The following is a 14,101-nucleotide window of genomic DNA, read 5'->3' on the forward strand; positions in this document are numbered from 1 at the left end:
GTGATGGTTGGATTTGTTTTCAGGTTTGCGTCTTGTTCAGCTGTAGAAGGACTGGGACTGCGGTATTACCTCAGCTCTTCTCCCAGCTCTACTGCCCTCCACCCCCACCCTGTGGGATGAAAACTTACTTGTTTCTCCAGTGAAGTTAGGTCCATTAAACATAATACTTAAACCCCTGGAACGTATAACTTTATCCAGTGGATAAATCGCTGTCCAGCGGCAAAACGTAATCCAACCAATACATTTTATCCACAGTTTGAACAACTGGGCCCCGTACAGCAGTAAAATCTGAGGAAGGGTATACCAGGGTATACAGAGGTTTAAAAGGCTATACAGAGGTGTACCAGTGTATACAAGAGTATACAGAGGTGTACCAGTGTACACAAGGGTATACAGAGGTATACAAGGGTATACAGAGGTATACAAGAGTATACAGAGGTATACAAGGGTATACAGAGGTGTACCAGTGTATACAAGGGTATACAGAGGTATACAAGAGTATACAGAGGTGTACCAGTGTATACAAGAGTATACGGAGGTATACAAGGGTATACAGAGGTGTACCAGTGTATACAAGGGTATACAGAGGTGTACCAGTGTATACAAGGGTATACCAGGGTATATAAGAGTATACAGAGGTTGGGGTTTACAAGGGTATGCTAGGGTTTACAAGGGTATGCTGTGGTTTACAAGGGTATACTAGGGTTTACAAGGGTATAATAGGGTTTACAAAAGGGTTTACAAGGGTATACTAGGGTTTACAGGGGTATACAAGGGTATGCTAGGGTTTACAAGGGTATACTAGGGTTTACAATGGCATGCTAGGGTATACAAGGGTATGCTAGGGTTAACAAGGGTATATGGTAGACATATTTAAAATCTAAACACACTATAATAGCGGACACATGAAGTACCTACGCATTAGCCTACGGTCACTGCCACTCAGATTTCCCGCCAAAAACACGGCCTGGTGCACCGCGCGCGACACTTGAGACTCTTTGTAGTTTTTGTTTCTTCTCGCTTTGGTCTGCAACAAGTTGGTCAACAAGTGGTCAAAAAAGTTGAGTATACTATAAGGAAATTTTTTCAAACATTCGGACAAAATTCACGCTACTACAAAGCAGAAGAACTCACAAAAGGTAAGGTGGTATTTAAATCTAGCCTACGTCAAAGAGCTTATTGAGAAACCAGTTTAAGCTTTGACAAAAAAGTAGTGAAACATTTGTTTGCAACTCGAGAGAAAGGCCTTTTCTTGGACTAAAAAATAATTGATAAGCACCAAATTAGTCCTTTTTTATTTTGAAAGGTGTTCATCATCGCGGTTTGAAAAGATAGCTGAGTTTAATCGTTTGTCTCACGATTGAGTCACATAGATGTGGATCGCGAGGTTTCGACTCGACCGCTATTCTGCTGGTCTTTATCAGGCGATGGTGTCGGCTGATCGTGTAAAAGTATAAATAGCACCTTGGAGAGACGGGAAGATCTATGAATGAACAGCTTGCGTGAACGGATTATAAATCAACACGATAGCGACATACGGCTTGCTCGAACCCAATCCTCCGCCGTTTCAGAACACAGACGGGGCACTATCTGCTCTGGGATGAGGTTAAGTTTATTGACCGAGACCACATTGGTACACACGTAGGGCTAAAGAGTCTATTGACATAAGACTTCATCCTGACAACATCAACAGGGATAATGGACCCCACAAGTTTACAACTTTGAAAACCATCGTGTTTAAGTAAAGATTTTGTATGTGTTTATGTATGAAATTCCAGAAGATGGATGCCCACGATCAAACAACACAGCAACCGATCGGTACCAATGCGGACCACCAAGGGAACAATTTCTAGTTGAAATCCTCCAATCAACAACAGCCTAAGAGAGCATCAAAATGCACCAATCAACACCAACCAAGGTGCTATTTATACTGTTATGTCACCAATCGACGCCATCGCCTGAAGATCAGCAGAATAGAGGTCGAAACGTCGCGATCCAGATATATGTGGATCTCATTAGTCCCTTTTTTGTTTGTCTGTATGTTTGTTTTCTTTCTCGATTTATAACGTCTCTGAAAAAGTGTTGCAGGTTTTTTCGCAGGATAACTGCAACTTGTAGTACAATTCAACAGAGTGAACCGTTGTCAGTTTTAAATAAGTATAAAAATAATTTCCAGATGCATCGCTTGAATTCTACCCGTCTACCTTCCCGTTACACGGAAAAATGTTTACTGCTCTAATCTCCCTACACCAAACTTCGCAGTTTCTATCATGATATATGTTACAAATGGCAGTGAGTACACACGTCAGCCGGATGACATATTAATATCAAAATTGGAAACTTCCATCGCTTCAACCTGACTCATAACGTTTGATTTATTTGGAAGCATTGCACTTGTTAAGAAAGTCACTACTGGAAGACAATAGAACAAAAAGCTTGTTGGATGTTACAAGACACTTAGCCCCAATTTTATTATTAAGTTGTGTTTTATTCATTAAAAAAAATATAATAACAATGACAAGAATATCACCTAAAGATTTTCGGTGAATTTGAAATTGCCACCAAAAAGAGAGCTGATCATGAATCAACAGGAAGAGAAAAACGTAGCTATCACAAAACCCAAATCAAACCTGAAAGCCAGAGTCCAACTGTTTTTAATCAGTTATAAAAGGTTTGTAACGCGTTTTGATGATTATAATGTACATCAACCACGAATGGAACAAAATATGACCAGAAATGCGATTTTTATTTTTGATTTATTGCTGCAAAAGTTTCAATGCTTACGCTGAGCAAATTTGTTTGGTGAGAACCACAGCCACGAAACTTTAAAGTCCTTTGTCAGGTCCTAGAAATTGGTAGAAATTAGCCTGGGCTTTTGTATGTCATGGGTATAATCGCTTTATTTGATTATTTTGTTCGTCATTGGAAGCTTATTTTGTAATAACAGTGATCTATGCTTTGCTTCCGGTAAAAATCACTTAATTTATGCAGCATTGCAGACGAGTTCTTGGTCGTTTTGGCATGTATGAACAATAATTTCAACATTCCTCCCACTTATTCGAACACGTTTTGTTCTTGTTACTTTTAAATGAAGGGAAATTTTTTCATTATACGGAAAAGAATGTCCTCTCATCTCAGCAATATACGGCTTTTCTACCGAATAAATCTCTCCAACAAGTCTTAAAATCTGCGGCCCAGTTATCCTGGCCTCAGATTGGATAGTAGCAATTGCTCTCAGTAGCCAGTTTTTCAACTGATGATAATCGACCGTCAAAAAGTTCACTTAGACAGAAACTAAACCACTAGTTTTTCGTATAAAATTGAGAAGCAAAGGTTTTGGTGACCTAAAAGACGGCTTACCTTTGAGTACCGCTGTATTTACCGGATCAACTCAAATTTACGGTCTGTCACTTTCTAAAAAGAAGCTGTAAGTTTATTGCTTGTCAAATGCAAAGGAAATTCAGTTTTTGACAGTTTGAAATGAAAAAAGTTAGTCAAAAGAAAGAGGTTTACAGCCGGCTGATTTTTTCATTTCCTAAGCTGAGTTATTTCCTAAACAGTGTCAAGCTTTTTTGTTTAATTTCAAGGAACCTGTAGGAGATAATTGACACACTTACTACGGGAGCAAAAAGGTACTTCATCGCAGTTCTTAAAGTACGCGCTTTTATATAGACTGATCTCTACATGATGCCTTGACACTGCAGGTTTTTGATTTTAAAAACTGAGCTTATTGTGACTGCGCATAGTTTCTGCTGTGTGAATAACCAAAGCTAAGCTAATGGCACAAGAGTACCCAGCGACACTTTTAGAGAAAATTAATCGTATGTTGCGGAAAACATGGCAACATGGCTTGTCAGGACCGAATCGGGCAAGTAAGTCAGTTACATAGATGAGAATGGGCCTAAAATGAAGCCCTGAGGTACTCGGGAGCTGACAGGCAGACGATCAGAGGTTTCACCCAGCACTATTACGCGTTGTTAGCGACCCATCAGGTAAGAGCTAAACCACTGCAAGAGGCTGCCTCTAAATCCGAACTCGTGCAACTTTTGCAGCAGGCAGCCATGGTTCACCTTATCGAAGGCCTTAGACATATCCAAATAGATCATGTCCACCTGTTTTCCGTCGTCTACTAGGGAGCCCATGCACATGGTCCAAAAACTTCCAAAAGGTTGGAGGTGCATGATTTCCCTCTAATGATTCCATGTTGACAATCTCTTACCACCTCGTACAGTCTATCTTTGAAGTGCTAAGTACACATCGCGCCAAGACTTTGGTTACCAGTGACGGTAAGGAAATGGGCCTGTAATTCTCTGTGCACTCAGCCTCACCCTTTTTAAAAACAGGAACAACGTTAGCTTCCTTCCAGTTGTGCGGGAAAGAACCAGTGCTTAATGACTTGTTAAACAGCTTACAAAAAGTTGTCGCAAAATTACAGAGGCTGTTTCCCTAAGAAGTTTCGCTGGGATTTTATCAGGTCATGTGGCTTTCGTGACATCAAGGGCTTCGAGCACGGATTGGACTTCGCTAACCGTGAGCGTTAATTCCGACATATCAGGAGAGGCTGGTGCATCAGCAGCGCTAACAGATGAAAGGGGAGTGGTGTGTGTCATGGGCGAAAACTAATGCGAAGTAGGAGTTCAATAGATTGGCTATTTCCCGAGGATTTTCAGCTGAAGATCTTAACGGCGTACGATTACCTGGGTCAGCGGATGCACTGGCTGATATTGGCGTGGAGACTCGATAAGGAATGGTATGCGATTTCGAATTCAGCTTTGAGTTTGTGTTGAGTTCGGAGTCGACAGAACCAAGAAACTCATTGATCATCACGGCTGTTCCGCAGCATGCGCTTAACCATCCTCTCTTGGCTTAACTGTATTGCGCAAGTTTTTTTAACTTCTCCTTTAGCAGCGTTTAGGTGGTCGAGGGAGATAGTTTCAGCTTTTGTTGAACCTCGATCGATCGTCAAGTCACGGCCGCCGACTGATCGCGCCGAGAATTCGAACTTTTAAGAAAAGTAGCTGTCAGATGAAGGAAAAGCAAGAAACGTGTCTTTTCATTGATGCCATGCGGTCAGTATTTATATCGTCATTTGCTATCACGAAGAGAGGTTAATTGCTGACAGCAGACCCTCAAAGCTGCCTTTTGTATAATCTCAGGGTTTTTGGTAGAGCTTTTATGAAAGTATATAAAACTGTGCAATTGAGGCCTTAAACTGCTGTTTAAAAGTAAAAACTAAAATCCAAGCTTTCGCCGATCAACGGCATCATCAGGGATGAGAAAATATTCCGCGCGCGCTGTATATATACATGCAAAGAGAGTGTAGGGTGAAGGGTGAAATGTGTAAAAAATTGGTGTATGTGTGAAAGCTATACAAATAAACTGTGAGCGTTATACAAGGTTCTAATGATGGATTGTAGTCTCTAAAATGAAATATTAAAATACCAGTTCCGCGAATTCGGTACATTCCTCTCGGGAATTGAGTGTGGGCTTGTATTTTCTGATGTAAAATGCTTCGTAGAGGCGTAGATTAGCGGGATCGTTTTCGCTCATAATAATTTTGATGTTAATGCCTTTATGGTCGTTGTTCTGGCAGGAAGAGATGTGTTTTTTAACGGAGGAGTTATCGTTATTGAGATGTTCTCTTACGCGGTCATGGATGAAGCGTGTTGTGCTACCAATGTATTGTTGATCGCAGCTGCTGCACGTGAGCTGGTACACTGCATTTCTTCGTAAACACAATCCGGTGTTAGCGATGGGGCATTTGTCTCTGGTGCATTTGCGCTCCGTGGAGGTGTAGGATAGGGCTTGTCTGAGCGTGTACAATGTTAGTGATCTTGTGATTGAGTCGTTCAGAAATGTAAGGGATCTTAAGGTACAACCACTCCATGCCGGTAGGCCGAGAGTTTCGTTAAAGATTTTGGGGGCATTTTGCCTGCTCTATACTGTTCTCTGGGTAACCGTTAAGGCGAAGGATGTCATCGAATGCGCCCACGTGTTGTTTTGTAGATGTATTTGAGGAGCATCTGTCTTCAATGCGTTTTCTGTCGTTGCGAATGAAGTTGAGTTTGGATTTGGTTGGCATAGCTGACTGGTGGGGGGGGACAGGGGGGCGGGAGCCCGGGAGAATAGGGGGCGGGAGGGGTACGGGAGACGGGAGAGGAAAGGGCGGGAGGCGGGAGTTCTAAGAGGACGGGAAGCGGGAGAGCAATACAAAACGGTGAATTTTTTTACTTATTAATGCGTTAGAATACTATCAAAAAAAGAACTCAACAATGTTGTACAATGTTATTTGTCTTCCATTTAGCGTCCTCCGAGGCTTTACGCAATATTTTATATCCGAGGGCACACGAAAATTCGTGCTCAGGCGATAAACAGGGTTACTTCCGGTGAAATTGTAAACCCTTTCATTGTGTTACGTCATAGCTTATGAAATGTCAAGCGTGGCATGTGTACACATATGTGAGTGCCGCGCAAGTTTTTAGAAGTCTCAAAAGAGGTGAGCAAGGCGAGCAAGTACGCGTCTTGTAAATTTAGTATCAGAGATTCAATGTGGTGTCCATTTTAGTAGTTCTTAGTATTTTTCAGTGCGGTAGTGAGAAATCTGGGGCATGGACGACCTCTCCCAATGACCGTCAATCGGACCGTACTAAAGATTTTGCTGCATGGTGTATGGGAATTTACGAACAGAATGCTGTTTCAATGAGCAAGTGAAGAGTGCGGAGTGGTTCGTTTCACGACACCGTTTTTCGTTTAATGGACAAGGCAAAATCGATTCCTATTACAATAGGCAGCCAAACAGCATGGGAAGCAATCAGGAACGACTTTATAGAAAAGAGGAGTAGGATTAGGAGTAGGAGGAGATCAGTGCAGCCTCCTCGGCACATTGATGAAGACTTCTTTTTGATGAACAGTTTGTCCGGCCTAATTTCGGACGCTTTTTGCATTTAATGCAGTAATTCTTTCCTCAGAGCAGTAGCAACGAGCTTAGAATTCACCACCAGTAACCCAGAGATTTAAAACTTGGATTGAAAGAAGGTCCTAAAGTTTCATTTTACCTTTTCCCGAACTAAAAGCAATTTTTTCACGCAGTTTTAGGGAGTAAGGATATCGAGAAAGATATCAAGATTATAATTAGTGTATCAAGTAAACGCGATGGATCCGCAATAAGGCGCCGAAAATTAGGGAGATGTACCGAACTCTAAACTGGGGCGTTTGGCTGCCAGCTCGCCATGTCCTACTTCCCTATTTGAATTACATGATCCCAACAAATGAATAATTAAGAAATGCAACAACTATTACACTGCACGATGGACAAGACTGTTGTCACTGAAAGAATGGTTAAACCGTCAAACAAGACGAACATGTTAGTCAAAAATTAAATACAAACAGCGGTGATAAACATAATAAACTTGCGCATTTTAACTTGACGTAGCTTATGAAACATCAAGTTACATAAAATGTGCAAGTTTATTATGTTTATCGCCGCTGCTTGTATTTTATTTCTGATCAAGCTACGATGGCTCAAGAACAAAAGTCTTTATGTTAGTCAAAACTCCATTAACTCAGAGTACAAAAGCTATCAATAATGTTAACGTTATTCAAAATATATATAGTAAAAAATTGAATAATGAAAGGCCTACGAATGGAACGTCCCGGTACAGCTTTGTGACTAATACGGGTTTTGAAGCCTTCTAATTTACTCGGGGACGGGAGAAACGCGAAAAAGGGCGGGAGGCGGGAGGCACAGGTACGGGAGGCGGGAGGTTCTGACCCCCCTGTCCCCCCCCACTGACTGATAGTGGACAAATAGTGGTTTCTTGGCCGGCTTTTTGTAGAATTCAACAGAGCTGTTGCCATCCTGTGATATGGTGACTTTGAAGTCCAGCAACGACAGCGACTGGCCATTCGGTGTTGTTTGTGGTTTTTCGATTTCAAATTTCAAGTCAGGGTGCACATTGTTTATAATCTTGTGGAAGTGGTCAGCTGTTTCTTCATTAAGGCTGGTTTCCATATGGTCGCGGATCGCAGATCGCAGATCGCAATAAGGTCTGCGATCGTCTGCGATCCTGCGATCGTGATCGCAGACGATCGCAGAAGATAGAACCATGTGCTATCTAAAGGCTGGTTTCCATATGATCGCGGATCGCAGATCGCAGATTGCAGATCGCAATAAGGTCTGCGATCGTCTGCGATCATATGGAAACTACTTCTGCGATCGCAGACGATCGCAGAAGATAGAACCATGTTCTATCTAAAGGCTGGTTTCCATAAACCTTTATTTTCCTTCTCTCCCCCAGTCTCTTCTCGTTTATTTCTCCTCGCTCCAGTCTCGCTGCGCTGTGAGCGCACCATCTCGACTGACCAGAAAGGGCCTGCTTGCAGTCTAGTATTGTGGTGTATAAGGACACCACATCGAGGCTACATGGATAAGGTAGCGCTTTGTTTGTGGTGAGATCGCCAGCTTGGATGCATCTAATAAGTTCGAGACTGTTTTCTAAATGGGCAGGGACATGTTTTAGCATAGGTTTGAGGGCGTTGGCGAGAAGCCATGAAATCCGTTGGGTAGGTCCCTTGACATTGGATACGATAGGTCGTATTTTGATATCGGCACCTGCTTTGTGGGTCTTGATGAGATGGTAGAATTTGGGCAGGTCTGTGTTTGACGCAAGGAAGCTCTTTTGGACAAAGGGAGGGAATTCATTTTGTCGGCAGATCTTCTTCCAGGCTGTGTTTACTTTATTTTCGACTTTCTTGGCTGACATGCGGGACACTTTTTGGTAGGTGTTGGCGTCATTAAGATGGTCAAGGGCGACCCGTGTGTATGTGTCCTGTTGTATGACGCAGAATTGAGTACCTTTATCGCTGGGAAGGCATACGTAGTTCTTTTCTTTAAGTTCTTTTATGGTTTTCTTGTCTGTTTTGTCAATATTTGACCATTTCCGTTGGGGCTGTAGTGCTTTGAGAGTGACTTGGAGTTTATGATGAATCCTCTGCAACTTGTTCTCAAGTTTGTCTTCAGACTGGGGTCTGTAGATGTGTCGGGTTTGTGGATAGGTGAGAAAATCTGACCTTTGAGGGTTTGACTCGCGATAGCGTTTCCATCTTATTTGGTTTGCTAGTCTGTAGAATGCGATATTGATGCTCGTGATTGTGTGTTCATTGACTCCAGAAGAGAGGCTGAACTTAGGGCCTTTGGATAGGAGGTTGATTTCTTGAGCGTTGAGGTTATGTGTGAGGTCGGTGACTAGCTTCGTTTCGTTTGATGTTTTGCTTGTGTCAATGTTATTGTTACGGTTGGAAGCTGTGTTTATTTGGTTAGGTGAGTTATTATCTGAGGTGTAGTTACTGATAGTATCTTTTCTGAGGTTGTCCAATAGTTCAAGGAATTTTATGCTGTGTAGGTTGCTGACGGTGTTGTATGCCAGGTATCTTTGGGAGCGGATCTGGGATGCTGCTTCGGGTGAGAACTGCGATGTTGTCTTTTCGTTGAGTTGTTGTTGTTCGTGTTGTTTAATGGCGATGACTTTCCGTAGTGCTCTCTTGTTTTCGTTCAGGACGAAGCGTTTGGTTCTAAGTTAAGATTTTTCGGTGATGGATGTAATCCCGTTGTCATATGGTAGTTTGGGGTTTGCGATGGTCTTTGGAAAGACGTTGAATTTGGAGCATTGGCGGAGAAACGAGAGTCGTTGTTTGTTGGCGGGTAGGGACTCGCTGTCGCTACAATCCATCATTAGAACCTTGTATAACGCTCACAGTTTATTTCTATAGCTTTCACACATACACCACATTTTTTTACACATTTCACCCTTCACCCTACACTCTCTTTGCATATATATACAGCGCGCGCGGAATATTTTCTCATCCCTGAAGATGCCGTTGATCGGCGAAAGCTTGGATTTTAGTTTTTACTTTTAAACAGCAGTTTAAGGCCTCAATTGAACAGTTTTATATATTTTTAACCAAGCTGCTGAAGGACAACATGAACAGATTATTTTTATGAAAGTGTTAAACTCGAAAATAATGACGCTGTGGTCTGTAAAAAAACCCGTATCTTTTGGAAACAATCAGTGTCGGTTCCATTGACACGGTTCTGTGATTACAAGATCAAGTATGTTGTTGCCACAAGTGCGTTTTTTATTGAGTTGTGTCAAGAGGTGGTAGTGAAGAGTTTCAATAAAGGATAGTTCGTTAACACCCGATGCGCTGTCAATGGAGACCCAAAGGATGTCTGGTCACCCGAAATTACCATGTTGTCGAACTGGTCACAAACTCCATGCAGAAAATTATCGAATAGATCCATGCAACTTGGGTCTTCGTTGGGTGCCTCTATTCCAACCTGCAGAGCGGGTTTTTAGTCGAGCGGCCCCATCAGGTACTCCTGATGGCAGATCAAGAAGTAATGCACGCTACTGATATGCGGTACTTGTTAATTTCGGATATAAACGGTTATGTCTTTACAGGTGTTTAAACATTAAAAGAACACTTATCAGCACTGAGACACACTGACACACTGTCTGTAAGTTATCCCATCTCCATACGCATGGGAGAACTGTTTTGCGGTTCCCAACCAACAGCTACCACTTGGGTACGGTGGAGCTGGCGCTTAAAGGAGTGCTGTGCACTCGTCTCGGCAGTTAAGGGTCTCCGACACGCAGGTTTACTCCCGCTCTTTGACCCGACGGCTATGCCATGCTGATGAGCCCCAACAAGGGCGAAACAGCTGTCCATGGCTGCCACTGCCCCGGATATGGTTGTGCGCATGCGTACGGTATTGGCCATACCATGGGGATGGTACGTGTGTCTCATTGCTGAAAAGTGTTGTTTAAACATTAAACCACATTTTAGCCACGAAATTTCTGCTAAAATTAATAAGGGTTTGTGAAGTAGCTCGAAGTGCTAAACTGCGGAGAGATAGCTTGCTCCGCATGTCGTAAAATATCTAGACTGTGGACAGGCTCCCAAGTGGGATTTAGGGCGCTCCGCTCGCCTGGCTCGACGATTTTTCTTTTCGCCCTAGCTATGCCCCACTTGGGAGCCTGTTCACAGGCTTTAAAATTTCGAATTCAAGCCCAGAAAAAGTGTAGATACCGATAACTGCGATAAGGGAGAGCGGTCTAGTTCTCCTGACGGTAGACTGCGCAGCAGACGTAATCGGGGAGGTGGAGAAGGGAGCGAGAAAAAGTGAAAGAAAAAAGGGCCCTTGTTATCTCACTTTTTCTCGCTTCCTCCTCCCCCTCCCCAGCCTCCTAAGAAGACTTTCTTATCCGGCTAACAGTACATTTTTTGTCGTTAGGACATGTGATACTTCTGCACAACATATCTGTTTCTCATCACTCCTTTACAAAAGTGCAGTCGGATTTAGCCCCCTGAGGTCATTTGTTTTCAAGATTTCATACGTGCAAGACAGCCGGAGACGTTTTCTGTGAAGTTTCAGCAAACGGCTTCCTCGACTAGTCAAACCATTCAGAGGAGGTAAGCAGCACTCTCATATTTTATTCGTTTAGCGTTCTGCAGCGGCTTGAGTTTGATTGGTGACTATTTACCGTGATTTGAATTTATTTATGTAATGAGGGTCATTACGAGACTGCGGAGGAATGTCAAAATCCCGGGGGGGTACTCCTCGGAATTCTTGGTGGGGGTGTGCCGCCCGGGTCTTCAAATCCCGACCCTATTTCAGACCTAAACATGCCATTTTCCACACCCGTTTTCAGACCTGACCTCTAAAATTCATACCCGTTTTCAGACCTGATAATTATGCATCAGTGCCGAACGGAAGTTGACGCAAGGAGTAAAAGTAAGCTGGAATGACATAGTTTATCTATTTCTTTTTCTCGCTATCAGTTAGTCGTTCCAGTTACGTACTGAGAAGAAAAATATGTTTGTAAGCTTTCGTAAATGTTCCCCGCCCCAAAAACCCGACCCGATTTCAGACCGTAATTGTCAAAATCTATACCCGTTTTCAGACCAAAACGGCTCAAAAACCATACCCTTTAGGGCGGCACATACCTATATACCTTATATAGGGGAGTACCCCCCTCCCCCCCCCCCGGGGTCAAAATTCCAAGCAAGAAATATCGCGCTGCCTCAGGAGTCCTGAACCAACCTCTTGTGGCTCAAAATATGTACGTGAATAAAAAAAGACAAACGGCAGCCACCAATACAATTGATACAATGTCACAATGCCGCTATAAATATCCCCTGGCCTTTCAGGTCACCATTGATGACGACTCCAACTTCAAACCTCAACACGTATTTTTTTTAGCCATTCTTTTAGGGGCACCCAACGGATCGTTTCGGTAAATTATCTGTTCGGGAGGCCCTTAATCCCCTACAATTTTCTAAAGGGAATTTTCACCACGAACTTTCGTGATTTGGGAAATTTAAGGCCTAGTGTTTTCGGATTGATAAAAATGTTGTTTCGGGTACCGAAAAAAGGTCAGCTAAGATTTTCCGAAAGAAAATAATACCTAAGGTTTTCGGGAAATGGACAAAAATGCCCTACTAATTTCGAAAAGACTCAAGTTCTCCTAGAATGACCGAACAGATAAAAATATTATAGCGCTGCCTAAAATAAACCTATAGAGCTTTAAAGCCACTCCAGATCGCCTAAAATAACGTTCCAAAGGATCTGAGAGAAAATTGTCGTTGGGTGCCCCTGTTCTTTGGGCTTAATAGCAAATGCAAAATTTTCTTAAAAGTTGTGTAATCTGCGATTTTTTGAATATCAAGCGATTTCAAGGAATAGCTCGCTTTTTCGACAAATAGCCTTCGCCCTCGGCAACCTTTACCAGAATTCCCTCACGTGCTAGAATTTGCATGACACAAAGTCGCGCGTGGCTAACCGCGATGACGCGATCAAGACCATTTCAAAGTTAGTGTCATTTTTGTTTTGCAGAATGAAAAGGTCCATTCTGGCGTCCTTCCTTTTCGTAATTTCCTCGCTGTTCATTAGAGGTAAGTAGTTTTGAGGCTCGAGGACATGTTTCACTTCTGTAATCTTCTGTTCCTAAGCCCTCCCCCCCCCGGGGGGGACGGGCTCATTTAATTTCAGACCCCATTAACGAGGGGCTCATTAGAGAGGGGGCTTGGGGGGGGGGGTATTTCATATCTTAAAACACCGTTGTCGTCTTAATCGCACAAAACTCAACTTTAAATGAAACGGATTATTTAATAAAAATGTTTGCAATTTAAACATCATTCAATCTGCATGAAAAACATGCAAATGTCAAATTCAGATTCCGAGTAAACTTGTTAATGGTGGAAAAGGCAAACCATACGTGAATAAAGAGCAGCCAACTTAAGTGATTTTCGAAATAGAGAATAGGAGGGACTATTATAAAATACAAAAATCTCATGTCCCAAAATGGGGGGGGGGGGGGGAGGGGAAGGGGGCTTAGAGAGTGGGTTATTATAAAAACCTACTTCCAAAGGGGGGGGCTTGTTAGAGACGGGGGTTTGGTATCATAGAGGTTTTACGACATATCTTGCTGGATTTTTGACAAAGGGCCCGCCAACTGAAGTCATGCTTGTTTGAGAGTGCAGTGCACACCAAAGTCTTTTTTTTTTTTCATCTCCTGTCTTTCGCGTCATTCTCAGCCTTCTCGCGGACAAAAACCCGTGTTTCGATGTCGTTTCCCGAAAAGTGCTCAAGTTTTCATCGACCGCCTTTTCCAAAAATAAAAATAAAAAAAACGGCTAGATATTATATGCTAGAATTAGAGATAATATGAGTAATGATGCAATAATTATTGAAATGAAAGTTTTGAAAACAGAATAACAATTTTTGTTTTTCTGTTTGCCTATCTACCCACACCATACCACGTCATATCGTATGTACTTCCGCTTATTATTTTACGACATATATATTCTGTGAATTTGTGAGTTGTCCTAATAAACCTGATGAAGACTGGTATTGGCCAGTCCAAATATCTCACACTCGAGCCTTTTCACGTTGTTTGATCAGTCCTTGCAGTAGCCGTTTTTATGACTTATCACGATCTAGCCTGTAATGCAGGCGTATTTTCGGAGCGGGAGCGCTGAATAATCCTTCGTTGCTGTCATCTTGGGCGAGGAAACGCGAGAGGGCTGGAGCGAGTCAAAA

At 42.6% G+C, this 14,101-nt stretch overlaps 1 protein-coding gene across 1 annotated transcript in view; it reads left to right on the forward strand.

The window, feature by feature from the left end:
• Window positions 1–11,351: 11,351 nt before the first annotated feature.
• Window positions 11,352–14,101, forward strand: part of LOC146449739 (A disintegrin and metalloproteinase with thrombospondin motifs 6-like) — a 17,465-nt gene continuing 14,715 nt past the window's right edge. Inside the window, exons 1-2 of the mRNA XM_085101292.1 lie at window positions 11,352–11,472; window positions 12,896–12,954. Coding sequence (XP_084957418.1) covers window positions 12,897–12,954 — 58 coding nt within the window. The 5' untranslated portion in view covers window positions 11,352–11,472; window position 12,896. The remainder of the gene's footprint in view (window positions 11,473–12,895; window positions 12,955–14,101) is intronic.

This window comes from Pavona decussata, unplaced genomic scaffold (genome assembly GCF_977016875.1).
Source record: "Pavona decussata unplaced genomic scaffold, jaPavDecu1.1 SCAFFOLD_602, whole genome shotgun sequence".
In the NCBI taxonomy this organism is placed as follows: domain Eukaryota; kingdom Metazoa; phylum Cnidaria; class Anthozoa; order Scleractinia; family Agariciidae; genus Pavona; species Pavona decussata.